The sequence below is a fragment of the Catharus ustulatus genome, chromosome 3, assembly GCF_009819885.2.
Source record: "Catharus ustulatus isolate bCatUst1 chromosome 3, bCatUst1.pri.v2, whole genome shotgun sequence".
NCBI classification, from domain to species: Eukaryota; Metazoa; Chordata; class Aves; order Passeriformes; family Turdidae; genus Catharus; species Catharus ustulatus.
Genome location: NC_046223.1, coordinates 41,397,960 through 41,416,678, shown reverse-complemented (window position 1 = coordinate 41,416,678; position 18,719 = coordinate 41,397,960). Strand labels below are relative to the sequence as shown.

The 18,719-nt window shown below is 39.0% G+C and overlaps 1 protein-coding gene across 3 annotated transcripts in view; it reads left to right on the top strand.

Moving 5' to 3' along the window:
- Positions 1-18,719, top strand: part of RPS6KA2 (ribosomal protein S6 kinase A2) — a 279,910-nt gene that overhangs the window by 209,476 nt on the left and 51,715 nt on the right. For all 3 annotated transcript variants that reach the window (XM_033054733.2, XM_033054735.2, XM_033054734.2), the window contains 4 exons: positions 7,252-7,289; positions 7,905-8,047; positions 14,341-14,411; positions 15,247-15,335. In XM_033054733.2, the coding sequence (XP_032910624.1) occupies positions 7,252-7,289; positions 7,905-8,047; positions 14,341-14,411; positions 15,247-15,335 (341 nt within the window). The remainder of the gene's footprint in view (positions 1-7,251; positions 7,290-7,904; positions 8,048-14,340; positions 14,412-15,246; positions 15,336-18,719) is intronic.

Below are 18,719 nucleotides of genomic sequence, written 5' to 3'. Positions count from 1 at the left end.
ACACCTGTATTAACTGTGCAAAATATTTTCCAAAATATTTTTTCTCACTTATATTTGCAGCTATTTTTTTACTCATAATGTGGTCCTAATATTCCTTTCTCTTTTTTATTTGCAATACATCAGTAGAGCAAATGAAACCCACAGTCATTTGGGACTTTTGGCACAGTCATCCGCTGGGGGTAACATGATACTGTTTTTATTCTGTGCCCTTTGCTTGGTGCTTTACTGGATTCTGCTGTGACGACTCAAACCAGGCTGCAACATTCCAAAGCTCCTTTTTAACGTGATGGTCACTTGCATTTATAAAACATAACCACTGAGAGCAGTCTGTTTGGTAATTGCTTGCACTTTCAAAGTCTAAGAGTGCAACAGTATTTTCCTTCTGTGACATCAAACTGAAGAATATGCAGCTCTTTCTTTAAAATGGAGTGTTATTGCTTTCACACTCAAGGGCAAAACATGAGACCAAAAGTGATGGAAGGTGACTTTGTAGGTGAGAAGTTGAAGGCAGGGAGATTGTTTATCTCCATTTCAGTTCTATGTGATTTAAATTTTTAATTCATTTTTATGTTTTGGTTAGAAAAACAGTAGTAGCAATAGTAGTACTCTGTGAGTTCAACAAATGTACATAGCAAGAGCTCTCAGTCTTTTGGGCTAGAGTACTTTTTGCAGCTGACCAAATTTTCCAATCTTGCCCATTTATGCAACCAGAACTGGAAACCAGAGTCTTTGGCAAATATGAGAAGTCATCCTACAAATTAAACAACTGGAGGGAGAAAAGTATGAGTTTGTTCCTGATGTGAAATGCAGGTAGGCAGTGGTGACCCCAGCTGCCACAGCCACAGGCTCTTGCATTGTCTGCTCCCCAGTTTCAGTTTCATTCTGATTTGCTCTTTTATCCATTTAGCATCAACAAACATGTGCACAATAGAATAACTCTAGTTGTAGGTTTTCTGTTTTAAACTTTAATTCTGTTGAGCATTTGTATGAATCACACACTGCTTTTCTCTCTGATGTTAGATGAGGCTGATTTTTGAGATAACACGGGATATATGAATCTGCTATTGGAAGGTATCCAGACATGAGCTTGTATATTCAGACATGTCACAATGCCATTACACTTTTGAGGCATATGCTGTAATTTTTTGCTTTAGAAGAAGTTAGAAACCAAGGAGAAAAATAAGTGTTTGTCAAAACTGTTCATTGTATTTGAGATACTGAGAACTGAATTTTTCTGAGTGCTCAACAGAAAGTGTCACTTAGCTTCTCAAAAAACATCTCTCAATGATTCCCGTTGCAAGTGAGAGCACTTTTATATTACTGCAGACCAAGCCACAGTGCTTCAAATCAGGGATCAGTGAATCAAGAAATTGGAGCTCATCTAGGGAAGGAAGGTGTCACTGATTTGTCATTGTCACATAGAAGCATGTTGAAAAGGTACAGATGGAATCCAGTTTTCTCTGTATTTTTGTCTGAGCTGGGACCAACCATCCCCTTCATTGTACTGCTCTGCTAAAATCCCTCCTTGAGTGTTACCAGTCTGCCAACTGAGACAAGATTTCTCTGGAAGAAAATAAAAAGTATCATCACGTACTGAAGACCTTTACACAGAGACATCACTGTGTAAAGTTAAGGTGGCAGCCCTTACTCTTGCATTTTCTAAATTTTGTATATACAGCTTATGGTCTTTAAACATTTAAACATAAACATTAGACAGGTTAATGGTTTAACTGTAATACAGTTTAATTTGGATGCAATTGCTCTAGTATAAAATTAGTTTGCATGAATATAACTGTTGTACAGGAAAGGGAATGATCCAGAAGTTCATACCTGGAGACAAAGCAAGACCTCTGACTGAAAACCATATCCTCTAAAAATAGCTCTGTAGAAGCAAAGCCTATGTGTAGTCACACCTAGGAGAGCAGAGCATGACAGCCTATGACTTCTCTGGAGATTCAGGTTTGCATTAAAGAAATAGATACAGCAGAATGAAACTATTACTCTCAGGGGGGAAAAGTGTTATTTTTCTGAGTTACATCTGGAAAATAATATCTTTCTAAATAAGATGGTAAAAGAAAATTGGGACCATTGCAGGATGTTCTCATCCTCCCCTTGCCCCCTGGCAGGATCAAGACCATAACTGGTGTGTTGCTAACCTAGGCTTAAAACAGCTGGTGGAGACTCTATGCTCTACACAGGAGCCTCTTGGCAGTGCTCCAGCAGCTGTTCATCTAAAATATTGCTTCTTAATAGCCAGTTTGAAATTTCTTCACTGCCACTGCAGGCCAATGCTCCTTGTCCTGTCCTAGAAGCCCCAGCCTGCTCAGCCTCAGGGGATCATGAGGACATCCTTTTCCTTAGACCCTCTTTTGTACCCTCAGCAATCCAGGTGCTGAACTCTTCTTCATGACTCAGTCTTCACAGGAGTTCAGTTGTTCTCATTGCTCCCCTTTGCTTTCCCTTGATTCCTCTCTCCTTTGGAGTGCAACGTGCAGAATCACACACACATCTTCAGCACAGGCATTACCAGCATGATTGCAGCACAAGGTTTGCTCTGCCAGATTTGCAGAACTGGAGATTAATTAATTAATTAATACATAATTTCCCAATTCTCTCTCTCTCACTCTCTCCCCTTTTTTAAAGATAGGCACTGAATTTGACCTTTCATTGTTCAGTGCTTTTGCTGTTCTTCAGAAGCCCCCAAAAGTAACTCCTGATAGGTTTGAGTTTGCTTTTCAGTTCTGTAAGTATGCTAAAAAAAAAAAAAAACACCAACCCCAGCACTGTTCAAACCACTTAGAAGGACCCTCAGTACATTAAATTTTAAGGAACAGCTTTTTGTAAGATTCCCTGAGCAAAAATCCATGTTTACAATTCAAAGCTATGAGTTAATTCCAAGTGCACCCGGGAGTTGTTCTCAGTTCAGCTGTACTTACTTCAAAAAGACAAGTAATTGAGTTTTCTAGTTAAAGTCTTGTTTAGAACAAGCAGATGCTTCTCTTGAATTGTTGCAGACAAATTCTTCTTGAGTTGTGTCAGTGATTTCAGTGGCCTCCCTTGTGGGACAAGGTATTGTTCAGTCACACTGGGAGCCACTGAGTTCCTTACATGGTGAGGCACGTTTTTACTTAAGAACTGCACAATCAAGCTATAAAACATGGTAAATGTACAAAAATTGAAAGATGGGAACTTATTATAAAGTAGCATATGGTGCATATGTTATTTCTTCTCCTGTGGTTTAAGGGTATGAGTGACTTAGAAATAACTCTACCATCTGAAAATGGAAAAACTATTATTAATTTCTCTTTTTAGGAACCTAGATGAACCTTGAGTTCTGGAATAGAGGCCTAGGTTAACAAGGAGTGATGCACATTTTAAGGCCCTCAGTTGTCTACACAAGGGACAGCTCATATAACAACTTCAGATATGTCGAACCATACTCTACAACATCCAGACACCACTTTTTAATGCAGCATATTGCCAACCATGACTATCGATTTATGAATGTAACTGCCCTGTATAGAAAGGGGAGATCTGAGAAGCAGTAAAAGACAAAGGTTTATGGTGGAAAGCATCCACTGATGTAAGCAGTCCCTTTTTGGCTTCATGGTGTCAAAGCTAGAGCAGAGAGGAATTTGAGTTCAGCAGAGTGAGATAGCATGGGAATCATGTGAGATAGTATGGAGTCGTGCAAACACTGAAATGTCACAAAACACTGACAATTTGTGAGAATCTTCATCTCTTCATACTTTCATAACAAAATGTGCAATGAAAGAAAACACTCTTGATAAAGTGTTAGGTTTTATTTCCCACCTGAAAATTTGGCTACAGTTCCTGATTAACATAAAGTGTGGGTTGAAGCTTTGCAAAACTGGTCTCACTTGAAAAGAAACTTAGATCATCCAGAGGAAAAATTTTAAAAAGAGAAAAAAGAAAAGCAAGGAAAAAAAACACCACACTAAGAAATCAAACAAAAAAAACAAAAAAAACCCCAAACCAACCAAACCAACCCCAGAGTTCCAGCCTTATTAGATTTGGCAGAACATCATATTGATTTGAGGATGTTGGACCTCAAAGTGAAGCCCAGAAGACATGACTCAAAACCAAGAACAGAGAGGGAGAGAAATGGGAGAGAATTGTTCAGGTCTTGATTTGAGACATGATATAAAACAATTCCAACTAAAGCTTTTTTTTCCCTGTGATAAAGTTGCAGCAGAAAAGTTGATATGGAGTTTGCAGTCCTAGGTCTCTTATGAGACTTCTCCTGCAACTTGAACTATGTCTTTCCTCTGCTACAAATTTAGCTGCCCCAACCTGTAGCATGGAGATTTCCAGCCTTTATTTTCTCAAGGCATACGTTTAAACTGAGGTCATGAAAGTCATTTGAAATGTTTGTGGGATGATCCTGATGCTAAGATATTCAATCATAGAATTATAGAATATCCCCAAGACAATCCCAAGAGTCACACCATCTGCCCAAGGGCATTGTCCAAATGCTCCCTGAACTCTGTCAGGTTTGATGCTGTGATCACTTCCCTGGGAAGCTGTTCCAGTGCCCAAACACGCTCTGGGTGAAGATCCTTTTCCAATATCCAACCTAAACCTCCCCTGACACAGCTTCAGGCCATTCCCTTGGGTCCTGTCACTGGTCAGCACAGAGCAGAGATCAGTGCCTGCCCCTCCTCTTCCCCTCTTGAGAAATCTCTAGACTGTGAGGAGGTCTCCCCTCAGTCCCCTCTTCTCTAAGAGATACCCTTATTTTGTGTCATCTTTTGTTTCAAGCCTATGTGTGGTTCACTTATTTATGGTGTTGGTACATTTTTCACCTAATAACTGTTATTACTGCTTTGACAATGACAGTATCCTGTAAAAGCACTCAAGCATTAGACTGAACAAATAAAATGAAAAAACCTCCTAGCTGAAGTTTATCACTTGGTGTGATTGTAGCCTAGTTTGGCATTTAAAAGTAGTCTGCTTTTTAATGGTTTTTAAGATTTCAAAACATTAATTTAGATGAAAGATTATTCTCAAGCCTGAATCATACTAAGAACTACTGGTTCTTTTTCCCCCTTCCAAAGAATAATACTATCTTATTTCAGATTACTTTATCCTACAAACCATAGCTAGAGTAATTGTGATTGTCACAATAGAATGTCTGCTAAGGATAAAAAGATGTCTGCCGTGGGATAAAAAGGAATTGTAAGTGATAAAGATAAAAAGAGAGTACAGAGTATGATCAGATAACAAGTTTGCTTCTACTGTCACAGGAAAACTATTTGTCTGTTGTTGCAATTTGCATTCTTAGAGGCAGGTACGCACTTTGTTCTTCTTAATTTCACTCTAAGATAATTCACTTGAAACAGTTGCCTTTTTTTTCCCCCCTCACTATTAACATATTGTTTTCTTTTTACATGAAATATAACCTTTGGCTAGTAACTCTAGCATTACTTGTGCTGCCAGATGGCAAATGTGGAGGCACCCAGATGTCCCAAGGGTGCTGCTGCCAGGAGCCACAGAGGAAGCTGCCAGCAGCTGAGGGAGGGTAGAAGGGTGGTTAGGGAACATGAGATGGAGGAAAGAGCTGTAGATCACGTTTTAGGGGATATAGGATACACATCTATTGGAAGCCAGGATCTATTCCTTTTGCTGCTCATGCAAACAGTGTGAGAAAGAGTTGCTGCATGTTTGTGGCTCAGGTTCAGACATTATTATCAGTCTCAAAGCTCTGTTGGTGTTGCCTCTATCCCCTTAATGAGGGCAAAGTGTGAACCCTTCAATCAGGGCAAAGTAAGGGAAACACACATTGTGTACATACTGAAGCAGGATGGATTTTCAATAGGAAATTTTGAAATTTAAGACCCATTAACTGTAAAATCAATGTTTCTGGGGAAATTTCCACTACTTTTGAATTGCACAGTTATTCACAGGGGCTTCCTGGGTGTGGGGCAAAATTGTGTGTGATTTCTGTGAGCTCTATTCCCCCTGCTGTTTTCCCAGATGCAGGTCTGGGGAGTTCATAGATTCATGCTCACTTCCACACCGGCAGGTGTTTTATTCTGTTCTCTTCTGAAGCACAGAAGAGTTGCAGGGGTTGCAGTCACAAAAATACATTTGAACATGCCTGGTATAGACCAATACTTGAAAATTATGTGTTCAAGGAAACTGTGATGAAAGAGTAAAGGTAAGATGCTTTTGTTGAGAAGAAAAGGCTTTAATTATTGGACTCATGGTACTGACTTATTTGCTGGCCTTTGATGACGGGCACAACAGCTTTTTCTAAACACATGAATGACAGAAGAGCATATTTTTTCAATTATGTTTCAGTTCAGACACAACTTTTCACAAAAGTATAGTCCATTATGTTTGGTTCACTTCTATCCTATTTTCTTCCTGAATAATTAGATTAAAGTGATTCTCAAAGAGAAGAGGGATATAAAAATAGCTGGCACCATTCAGTTTGAAAAGAGAAATACACTAACTAGGACTGAAGAAACACCACCTTCATTACTGTCAATTTTTATTTAGCAAAATCATTGAAGGTCTCTTCCAACCTAGTGATTCTGTGATTATTTTTCAAATTCAGTGTTCCTTCTTGTTTCCACAAAAACTAGCACTGCTTTTTGTGAAATACAGAAATGTTGGAGTGCCTTTGCGAGGAAAAAATTTGTTGGCAGGTGGAAAATGTGAGAACGCTTGAATTTGGCTTCCAGGCTGAATTTTCATCTGTGCTCTGGACAGAAAAAAATAAGCAGAGGCTGAGATCCATGTAGTTAGGCTGTGACTAGTCACTGTGCTCTGTGATGACTTTTATTACTTCAGCATGAACCTTTGGACTTAATTTTAGGTCCAGTGAGTCCATGCCCTGTTTATTTGTGTGCTTGCCTTTTATTATGACAAGAACAGGAAACATGTAGCTCTTTCTCCTGCTGGAAGCAGGTACTCTGCAGCTGCTGGCTTTGAGCACCCTGTTCTTTCTGAGCTCTGTTTGCATGCCCACCTTGAACATCCTACAGAGCACAGAGGAGGCTCCTCATGGAACTGCCTCAGGCTGTGCATGCTTCAGACATGTGATTAAATAGACCTTTGAGGTTCATTTCTCTTTCTGGAGCAATAGAATCCACTACTGTTTTGTTTAGGTAAGTATTTGAATCTTGCATATTTCCTTACCTGACTTAAACATTTTTTTATTCATGTTTTTTAACTGCACTTTGTGCCTGGATACTGAATGAATGTTTCTTTTTTGCTTTATAGCATTCTTCTTGATGAAGAGGGTCACATTAAGATAACAGGTATGTGAGAAACAGAAAGCTTCATGCCTACAAACCGATTTTTTTGAAATTCAGTATATTACATGCATCCTGGTCTTTGGTTGGAAGGAGTTTGCTTACAAAACTTAGAAGCCAGAAGAGTTTGAGTGTTGAGCTTCTCTGTCATTTTGTCATCCCCCATGCTGAGCAGCACATGGAGAACATAGCATTTTCTTGGTAAAATTGTGCTCTTGACTGATGTGAAGCAGGCAGGTTTGGCTGCCTGCCACTGTGGATGGAAGGATGCTCCTGATATGAGTATTTAATTCAGGCAGAGGATGGCTGGGAACACATCCCTTTGCCACTCTAGAGCCACTGTCTAGCCAACCTTTTCACTCGTGTAATCTGGGATTATTATTCCTAATACTTTGGTTAGCTGTGCAAGAATCCTCACTAGCATTGCTTTCACCAAACCTGAACTTTATTTATCTGCTTATTAAAACTCCCTTCTGCTTTGAGCCAGAACCTCATTCTGAACAGGGAAAATGGCATGCCTATTTTCAGGGTGTATTAACAAGCACCAGGCAGGGCTCCAGCCCTGCATAAACAATAACTTTTAGAGACCTGACAAACCTTTTTCTGCTTCAATTTGTGCAGATTTTGGTCTGAGTAAAGAAGCCATCGACCACGACAAGCGAGCGTACTCGTTCTGTGGCACCATAGAGTACATGGCCCCGGAGGTGGTGAACCGGCGAGGACACACGCAGAGTGCTGACTGGTGGTCCTTTGGCGTGCTTATGGTAATGCAAACATTGCACTGGTTTGCTGGAGAGGTGGCTCTGACAGGGATCAGATCCTTCACATAAAAATTGAAGTATCAGGGAAGTCTTTCAGAGAGAGATTTTCCTCAAGCCAGCCTTTTAAAATTACATGTTCAGATGCTAACCTGCGCCCCTCCAGCCTCTTCAGGCTGTGTGCTATTGTTGCTGAGGCAGATGAAGAAAAGATCAAGAAGCTGGTTTGTGACGCTGTGATTTTTTCAAAGCTTTATGAACATTGAGTTTTGGAAGCAGGTGTTCACAACACTGTTTCATCAAGCAGAGTGCTGTCCCTCGAGCCCAGAGAGCAGGCATCTGCTACTCTCACAGGGACATGTTTGGGTAACTCAGGTGGTGCTGCTCTCTCCTGCAGTGTGCCGGTGCAGATCTGCCCTGTGCTCAGGGCATGGCCATCACCAGGCAGCTGTGGCTCACAGGGCACCTCACTGTGGTAGCCACAGCAGAACCAGGGCAGAATCAGAAATCAGTGTAGCAATGTGCTCTTCCAATGCAGCACCATTTCCTGTGGCATGGAGGCTAGTTTTGGTAGCTGTATGTTCCACTACATACCAAAAACCATAGAATATGCTTAAATTTTGTTTACCTGAAGCGAACAACTGATGGCACCAAAGGAAGTATAGGAAGCAATGTAAAAAACAGTGAAAATTTAGGTTAGGGAGAGCATGCATCACTGATCTAGCAGGTTGGCAGTAGTTAATCTACAGAAATATTGTAATTTATTGCCTGAATTATAAAAGGAGTGGAACATCCTTATCTCCTGTGGCCACAAATCCATTTGTGGATGCTCAGCACTTCTGAACCATGTACGTTTATTCACAAAAATCAATAGGTTATGTCTCATAGAATAAATCTATCCCTGGCCTTTAACTTTTTTATTATATATTTATTTTTGGTGAATAGCTATGTCTTCCCACGCTTTGTCTCCCATTAAATGATGGTTCATTGGTGTATAGATTGTTCTTCTTTCACCAGCCAATAAACTCTTAATGAACTGGACTACTTCCTTCTTGGGTTTTGCTAGGCTTTCTTTTTTTTTTTTTTTTTCAACTCTCCCTTAAGGATTCAGCATATTAGAATTAGAAAATATAAGAATCTTTTAAGAATCTCCCTATAAAAGTAGATGAATTAAAGAAGGTAAAACCCTTTAAATTCCAAGCTAATGCTTTAAGCCTTTAAGTGTTACCAGACATCTTAGAGAAAAATATGTCAGTCAGGTCAGCCTTTTTGCCTTTTCAGCATTTAGCTGGTTAGGACTGAAAAATGTATTTTTCCACACACTAAACGTCTGGGAGGATTTTCTGGTGCTGTCTTTTATTCTACTCTTTTCTCCCTGTTTTCCTTGTTCTGTCACATGTATGTTCTATTACAGAAGCTGTTTTTCTGTCAGTCTGAAAAAACGAAGATAATTAAATGGTATTCAAATTATTTAATAACATTTCTTCCCAAGCACTTTGCAGCATGATATAAAATAGATTAAGGAAATAGACCAGTTGATGAAATATGCATAGATTCAAAAAAAGTGTATGTGATAGTGCAATTTTCATACCTAAAATTCTTATCAAAAAAGGGAACATATTAGGCAGACATAGCATGACCTCATCATCAGAGAAACTAAACACTCGCCTGTTCTGTTCTGTGAAAGGGGGCTGATGCTTCAGCATGAAGACTTGGATGGTGCTGCCAGCTTCTTGCCAACCCACATTGACCAGGGCACAGACTAGAATCAAACTGAATGATCCTTGCACACTCCTTAAATGTGGCATGTTGTGATTATTAATAGAGAAACAAACTTGTCTGAAAATAGCTAAGTTCTGGTCTTATTTATTACTTGTGTTATTAATTATTTTGGGAATTATTATTCACCAGGAGTTTTACTGTCAACAACAGTAAAACTTCATCTACTGTCGGCTAGGTCTTTGACACAGGCCACACAACTGAAACTGCTACCTGCTCTGTTTATTTGCTGTTCAGTTTATTTGAATTGTTTTATGGTAGCTTACTGTAAGTCAGCGGGTACAGTTATACAAATCTTAAAATTTTCCCTTTCCAGAAAATATTTCCTGGTTCTCATTAAATACGTGGTGATGACTGCTGAAAACCAGCTATAATTTCTGCTGGTGAATTTATGTGGTTTACCATGACCAAACAGTTTTCCTTTTCTGCCTTTATGTATCTTGCTCACTGCATTAGAGGTTTTGGATAGGATATACTCTGCAAAAGCCTTGCATCAAGGGATTTTCATGGACAAGTGTTTGGCCTACATTGCTAAAAAGCTGGATATGTAACTAATACCTTTTCAGCTGTGCTGCAAGAATCTTGATGCCGACGCTGCCATCTCTGAAGCCCAGATAAACTGGACTGCCACAATCTGATCTAACATGTACAAACCTCTTGGAAGCTTTGTACTCCCAAAGCAGTGCTTTTGCAGTCCATCCTACCAGCTGATTTACAAGGTCACAGACCTTATGGAACTTGTATCTCCTTCAGTTCAGGAAAAAAACACTGTACACATTTGAGAGTCATTTGAACAGAGAGGAGAATATAATTAGAGAAATGGCTGTGATGACTTGGTAGCAGTTTCAAACAAGAAAAAATATGTTCATATGTGTCAGCAAGTAACTAAGTCTTCACAAAAAAAGAAAATGTCCCTTTGGTATCCAAAGTATTCAGCTCTGTACTAATTTTGTAGTAACTATACAGTGGCATTGGAAAAAATCAATGCAAGACATCAAAGTATTGCAATCTTCTTTTACAAAATCCCATTATAACACTTGTTTTATGCCCAGTGCAAGAGATGGTCTTCATGAACATTATTTTGAATGTTTATGCTTGTTGCCATGTTAAGGGCTTCAATCCTTTATGAGCACTAACTCATTATGTTTCACACACACAAATAATGAAAAATATTTAATACATTTTGCAAGCATTAAACTGAGTGCTCGAGAAGTTCTCTGATACCTGAAAATAACTGGAGGTGTGGAGAGGAGAACATGGCCATTTTGATGAGAGTTTCTCTCTTTTTCAAAACTGTGTAGCATCAAGTGGCATCAAGTTTCTTTGTAGCTCTGAGTTTTGTCTTATGCTCACAATACTTCAGCAGACCTGGGCTGAAGTAGTTCACACAACCTGCTCCCCTTCCCTCTATGAAGAAGATACATCTAGTAGTTACCCAGACTGAGGATTTTTTCTCATTCATTATCTTCTCCAATAGTCATTCTGGGTCACTTCTTGAGTCCTAAATTTCCTCAGGGAATGTGGGACTCTTTTCCAAGGTCTTCCCACATGCAAATCTTCTGGGAAGTGCTCATGTTTTGCCTACTGAAATTGGACACTGCCCTGAAAATTAGAGAAAGGAAGCACTGTGTACTATGTTGAGACCTCAGAAGGGGTTGGATTATGTGACTCCAGAGGCCCCTTCTCCATTAAGCCTAATTCTGTGGTTCTCTAAATAGGCAGCTGAACTGGAACAAAGAATATTTTCCTTTCTTGTACTTTCTTTGGTACAGAAAGGAAGTAAAGATTGGAAGGAGGTGGAGCCTTCTGAAGTACTCTCTAACAGAAGGTGGCCCTCCAAAACACCTGGGAAGTGAACTGGTGGGAAGGAAGGAGCAGATGGTTTATACAGATGGGGGAGCAGGGAGAATGAAAACTGAGTCTCCCAGCAAAACTATAGGGACTACTTTAATAGACAGAAACACTGCAGAGCTCATTCTCCACTAGTCTGAGTCTCTTGTCAACCTACTGTGACCCATACAGCTCTGTATTTATGTGCAAGAGTGGAAGCAACGTGTTCCCACTTCTGGTTTTGTGTTCAGGTTTAGCAAGATTTTTTAATTTTTGGAAAAAATGAGCAGGAAGACAGGTCTCTGTGCAGTGAAATGATAGCTTGAACTGATGAAATTAATAATTTGAATTTTTTTTTCAGTCTTGTTCTTTCATTTTTAACCTTCAACACATTTGGTCAGGACTGCCCTTGAGAAATTAATGCTTTCTTCCAGGGCTGCTCAGCTTTATTGGAATAAAAAACTCTGGTACACTTAACTTACGTGGGTGCCTTTCGCTTCAGATATTCATGTTAAGTGCATTTCTTCTGAACCTGAATTAATCTCCACATTAGGCCTGTGCAATTGGAGGTGTGGTAACAAAATGCTGGCCATTACAGTAAATGTTTCCTGCAACCTCCAGAACAGTCATTCCCCCTGCTCCCTTCTGCAACTTGAATTTCTTCCAAATTCCTTGCTTCTGTCACTTCTGGCCACGGTGCATTTGCAGGTATTCCTGGGATATTGGGGTGGTAGGAACTGCAGCCCTTTGCCACTTAGTCACTGATCAAGCAGCTGCTTTTATCTGCATCATCTGCATCAGCAGCGTCAAGACCATTTATGCCAGCATAAATGAGATGTAGCAGCCACTGTTGGTGCTGCTAAATTAGATTTATTATAATAACAAAGTAACAAGAGGAAGTGTAAGTGAACATTAGGTACTTACCATGAGCATAAACACTCCAGAAATCATGAGGAGGGCTTGGTACAATCTGTACCTTTTCTGCTGCTGCCTTGGGAAGCAATGTTCTCTGCCCCTCATCAGTATATCTGAGCACTTTTATCAGGATTAAAGCTCTAATAGGTCAGAATTACTTTGGAAGTGGTATTTAAGGTCCAGCGTCATGTAGGCAGGTTTAAAAAATCTCCCCTGTTATGTTTCCTTGTAGAAACCAAGCTGCTTTCCTGCAGGTCTACCAGGCAGTTCTTTTTTTGCCTCTCTTAACCCAAGCAAAAGTTAATACTTTTTTTTTCCCAAATCTTGCTTGTATTTGGCAGCCATATACATTTTTAAAGTGGTTTTATTTCTCCTTCTACTGTGCATTTTGGTTCCTTGAGGTAATTTGCTACTAATGAAGATTAATCCTTCAATTAACTATATTTAATTAGTTATCTAGCTTCTAAACATCTCCTCTGCCAGTGTCTCAAAATTAGCATAGCAGTTTCACCATTAGTTTTCTTCTGTTTTCTATATTTTTCTTCTGGTATGGCTGTATGTAATCCAGGCAAAAAGAAGAGTCAGGATGTGGGGCTGTCTGACACAAGTTTTGGTGATGAAAAAATCCTTCATAGCATAAATGTGCTTTCTGGGAGCACTGTGGATTCTTGTGGGATAAGGTACAAAAACTACATAAGCCTTGAAAATTCTATCCTGCCTTAGCAGGTATTTACTTATAGCAATGAACATTAATTATTAGATTAATTAATTGGTCTAGTTAATTAGCTGACTGTAGTAGAAGATATCCAAAGCCTGAGTTACAGACACAAACAAGTAACAGTTCACCTTACCCTCAATAGACATTTTTCCTTTGTGTCCAAGCTGAATTATGTTCTTGGTGTCTTTATATTTGGTGATGCGCAGCCTTCAGCCTCCCATAGCCAGAGAAAGGAGCTGCCACTCATAAAGCACCATGGTGAGAGCTGTGTGAAAGACCTGGTGCTGAATCCAAGTTAGGCAAGCTCCTTTGGCTGGGATTTTGTTGGGATTTTTCACTTCCTACAGATGTGAAATTCCTGTCAAATTTACCGAAAGCACTGATCTGTCTCCAAGGAACTATAACTGATTGATGTTTCAACACTTGAGTTAGGCAAATAATTGATGATGACTGTTCAGTTTTGCTTTGAGATTTAGGTTCAGTTAAATGTGGCACTTATGAGATTCATCACTGAGTACAGCCAGAGGAACTAAGGCAGGAGAGAGAAGGCACACTCAAAAACCTTGAGGATGCGAGGTTTGGTCTTGTTTCTCCTGCAAACTACAGTAGAGGCATCTTTAAGTGATACAAATATACAATCAAAGAGGTGGTCTGACTCAACCTAAAAAGGTGGGGAGTGTCATGTGAAATCCATTTTCCTTGCATGGTAGTCCATGCCAAACACCTATCCATGCAGGCTAAGGGTCCCTCCAGCCAAATACCTCATTGCCAGCATTGGTCATAAAACAACAGGTGCTGGAGGAAACACCATATATGAAACTTCTTCCCAAACATACCAAAACTGGACAACATACATCAGTGTAAACAGTTTGTAACATGTCCCTGTAATGGAAGAGTCATCCAGATTTGCTGTGCCATTTTTTTCGGGAGCACAGCTTGTTGGATCATTTCATTTAGTTTTCAGCTGTGTTGGAAATAGAAGACGGATGTGGTGTCTTTCAGCTATGCAGACCATCCCAATGCATATTTAATTTACCATTTTGTTGCTGCTCCACAGTTTGAGATGCTGACGGGATCATTACCCTTCCAGGGAAAAGACAGGAAGGAGACAATGGCACTCATTCTTAAGTGAGTATCAAAACTGCTTTCATTCCTCTGAGTTAACTCTGCCCTCTGGAGACTCCATAGGACACAAGTATGTGATGGGTAGAGAATAACAATATGCATAATGAACTTTCCAAAACCATGCAAGGTGTGAATTTAGTAAGGCACGCAGAGCTGATGCCTGTGTTTAACCCTAAAATTGCCTTCAGAACAAACAGTAGAAAGTGAATTACTGAGAGGGCCTTATCAAATAAATGTAACTTACTTTTCGTGATAATGTCGGTATCCACAAAATTTGGGAAAATCAGATTTCTGCAAGACATCTTATATATTTTTTGGTTACCAAGTTTCAAATATTCTTCTTTGCAATGTCCCATTCATTTAATGCTAGATGTACACAAAAGTATTTAAAGCTTAGCTTTGCTCACTAGTGCATTTTTTAATGTAGTGATGAATATTCAAGAGAAAAATTTAATTCTCTTTAAACAGTATGCAATTTAGTATACCTTTTTTTCATTAAGTTTGATCATTTAAATTCCTCTCGATTCCCAAATTTATTCCAGCAAACTTAAAAAGTGAAAAAAATCTGTAGTAAAATGACCTATTTAGGTTGCAAAAGCTTTATGAGATTCATTAGATCTGCTCCACCTCTAGTGAAGTCAGGGGTAAAACCTTCCTTAAAGATCAGCAGAATAAAATGAGCTTCTCACTCTGCATTGCACTATGCTTGGGTAGCCTTTGGTCACTGTTTCCATGTGTCTGCCCATCCTGACCACCGCAGTTCTGCTGTTTCAGCACAGTGGGGTGGAAAAAAAGCTTGAAAAAATCTATTTTCTTTTCAAGTGTTGTGTTCTTTCAGAGCCAAGCTGGGAATGCCTCAGTTCTTGAGCATAGAAGCCCAGAGCCTGCTGCGAGCGCTGTTCAAAAGGAACCCCTCCAACAGATTAGGTACGTGTGTGTTTGGTCAGGGCATCTCTAAGTGCTCCTGCCTTGTCAGCTGCTGGGTTGTACTCTCAGCTCATCTTTTCCAGCAGTTATCCTCTTCATTAAGTGGCATTTGGCATCCCTTTCCAGAGCACAGTGAACCTTCAGCATCACTAAAGTTTCTAAGGAGTACAGGCAAAGCACTGAAATCTAAAACATGATATTAACTTTTGTTTCTTTTTTCTTTTTTTTTTTGGTAAAGAGCGTGAATGAACTGCCAGGTTTTATGAATTATTTAAGATACCTGCTGTGTATGATAATATAGGGAACTGAGAAAAAAGTGCGGTTTAAAATCTGTATAATTTAGCTGCAAACCTCAGGTTTCATCTCTCCCATTCTGAAAAGCATTTCAATCCTGTCTCATTCTGTTAGCTAGGGGCAGTCTTGCAGTAGACTTTTTTCTTAATTACCCAAATACTTCATCTCCTTTCTACTGATGTTGATGCCTTGGAGTAGCTACCTAGACTAGACAGAGTTAAAAGAATAAAATAGGTATTTGTTAAAGGCCTTCAATAGGTACACCTTGGGCAGAGCAAAAGCCTCACAGAGGCCACCCAAGACGGACAATGATCATGAGTTTCTCAGACAGATATAAGCTTGGTCTAGCTGCATATCAGGGGTTAATTGTCCAATTACAGCTTCAGGTAATGAAGTCACATTCTCCCCACACTTCACTTCTGTTTGTACTTTTTGGGGCGTGAGGCTGTGGTGTGTCCTTGGGTCTCAGGCCTACAGGGATTGTTTTGTCTAACCAAAATGTGAAGATAGTTCAGTACACTTTATATGGAATTTTGACCTATGCACTAATGCAGTATAAGATTTGAAAAATACAAAAGCTAAAATCTTAAGGTATCAGTGTGCCTTCACCTTTTATTAATAATCCTGTTTAGATTCTGATAAACCTGACATATATATAAGGTATCTTATGTCATCTGTTCCTTTGTTTACGGTTTTTATTAAGAAATTAATTGCATTTGATGAGGTCATGGACAATGCCTATGGCATGATTGCCACTGCAGATCTTGTCATTGTTCCCCACAGGTGTGTGGGGACACCCCAATGAAGCCCAGTGCTGGGTGGCACTGGGGATTGTCCTGCTGCGTGTCACTGTGGCCCCTCTCCTGCCAGGGGCATCCCCCATGGCCCATAGAGGGAATGCCTTCCCACCTGTTTTCCCTCTTGATCCAAGTGGTAGCCTTGATACACTGTGAACACAAGAGCAGAAAAACACATTTGCTCAAGTAGGTTTCAATTGCTCTCAAGCAATTTGTTTTACACTGGACCAAATAGACTACTGGGATTTCTAGGTTTATTCTATGTTCAGAAAAATCAGATGCTGCACCAAATATTAACTTTTTGCCACTCCCTACCTCTGTTTCTTTCTGCTGTTTCCTCCCTGTCTCCATCTCTTGGTTTTATTCTGCTCTGCTTGTTTTCCATCCAAAATGGAGCTCCAATGAAGTCAGTGGGAGTCTCTGGATACCAGTCTTTAAAAACCTACTCACTAAAACTTGGTTTTAGCCATAACAATTCTAGCCCTGATTTGTTAATAAGGAAGAATTGCTAGGGGATCAAGGTTTTAAAACCTGAGGTTTATTGAAATACTGGGAAGGCTTGGAGAAAAAGCAAATAAAGAAATTATTTATAATACAAGTATCCAAGGAAATAAAATCTAAAAGAGTAGCAGAAAAATAGATCTTAACATTTCAGAGATTACAGTGGAGAGCTCCTGAAGGCATTCTCTGTTTTAACCAATTGAGAATCAGCACAAAGGAAGATGGAAAGGGGCCTGTAGATAAAAAGAGAAAAGCTTGAATAGCTGGCCTAAATACTGAACAGAAGTCAGTCGATAAAAGGACTGCTTCAACCTTGTGGATTTTAGCTTTTCCTGGGAAAGGAATAATAATATTAAAAGAAAAGTAGGTATAGACATCCAGTTTTGAAAAATCGTTGGAAAATTAATGAAGCATGATAAAGCAGATGAACCATATTATGAATCAATCACTTGATTTCAGCCATTGTTTCATAAATTTGCAAATATGGAAAGTGCATTTAGTTCCAAAATCCAATTTTAAACATTTAGAAGATGAAAGATGCTTTTTACCATTTGATTTCTGTATCTTAAGAAACAAAAGTGAAGATTGATTATGTGTTTTGAAATGTTGTTTTGAAATTTTGTTTTGAAGCTTTGGATTATTAATGGAAGAAGTATTAGGGTTGAAGTGAATTAGACAAGACTGAAAATAAATTTAGTAATCTGATTTACCTGCTTCTATTTTTAAGTTTGAGGCCCATATTAGTATTTGTGACAAATTTTTAAGGAATGGAAATTGTTCCTTTGGTTGTCCCTGGTTTTGGGCTCTGTCTATTCTTTTCAAAGCCTATTTGCTGAAGTCTGCATAGCACTGCTTTGGTAGTATTGCTCTGAGTACAACAAATTTCAGACTATGGATAAGCATAATTTTAAATTCTTAAACTAACTGAACACCCAGACAAATAAGGAGTAAGCACTCAGAAGTAAAACTTTATAATGAAAGTGTTAGTTCATTACTAACTAACATTTTCAGGAACTTAGGCAAGAGACTTGCTCTAAGATCTGGATCTCCTCTGGTAGGTAAATAAATTATTTACTATTTGACATGACTATTTAAAAAATACATATTAAAACTTATTTTACATAAAAAACCTTTTATCTAACAAGCTCCCTATGCTGCTGAGCAGTATAAAGTGTCTAGAACCCTTATAACTGAGAATCTAAACCAAGACAGTTTTAAAAAAAGCACATACCCATAGGCTCAGAGTAAAAGCCAAGGAAATCATTGCTATTTTCTTAATCCCATGTTCTCGGGTAAGATATATTCTGCTATAGCACATGGAAAACTTTGGGCTTTAACTTTACAAAATGATGAATTCAAACACAAAGCAGCTTTCGCCTTTGTCAGAATGACTGTAAAGCTTTTGTGTAAACCTTAGAAAAATACCTCAAAAATTCTAGCTCACTAAAAAGATTCTGAAGCTGTAGAGACACTAAAATTTTATTATCTGAAACTAAAGATCTGGAAACTCTTTCTGATGAATCTGAATATCCAAGTAATCAACTTTCAAGTTTCTTAAGTCTCTTTTTTCCCCATTAATATTTCAAGGTTCATGTTGTCCATAATGATTCAATGGTCAAAGCCAATTAAAAATAAAATATTCGACTCTTACTTTTTGCAGGCACTTTTATTGCAGGCATAAAACTTAGATAATTAAGTTCTCGCTAGTGTGAGGCTGCTTTTATATAAATGCACTCTATAATATGTTTTAACTGGCAATTTGATCTGCAAGGATTATTTATCTTCTTGGACC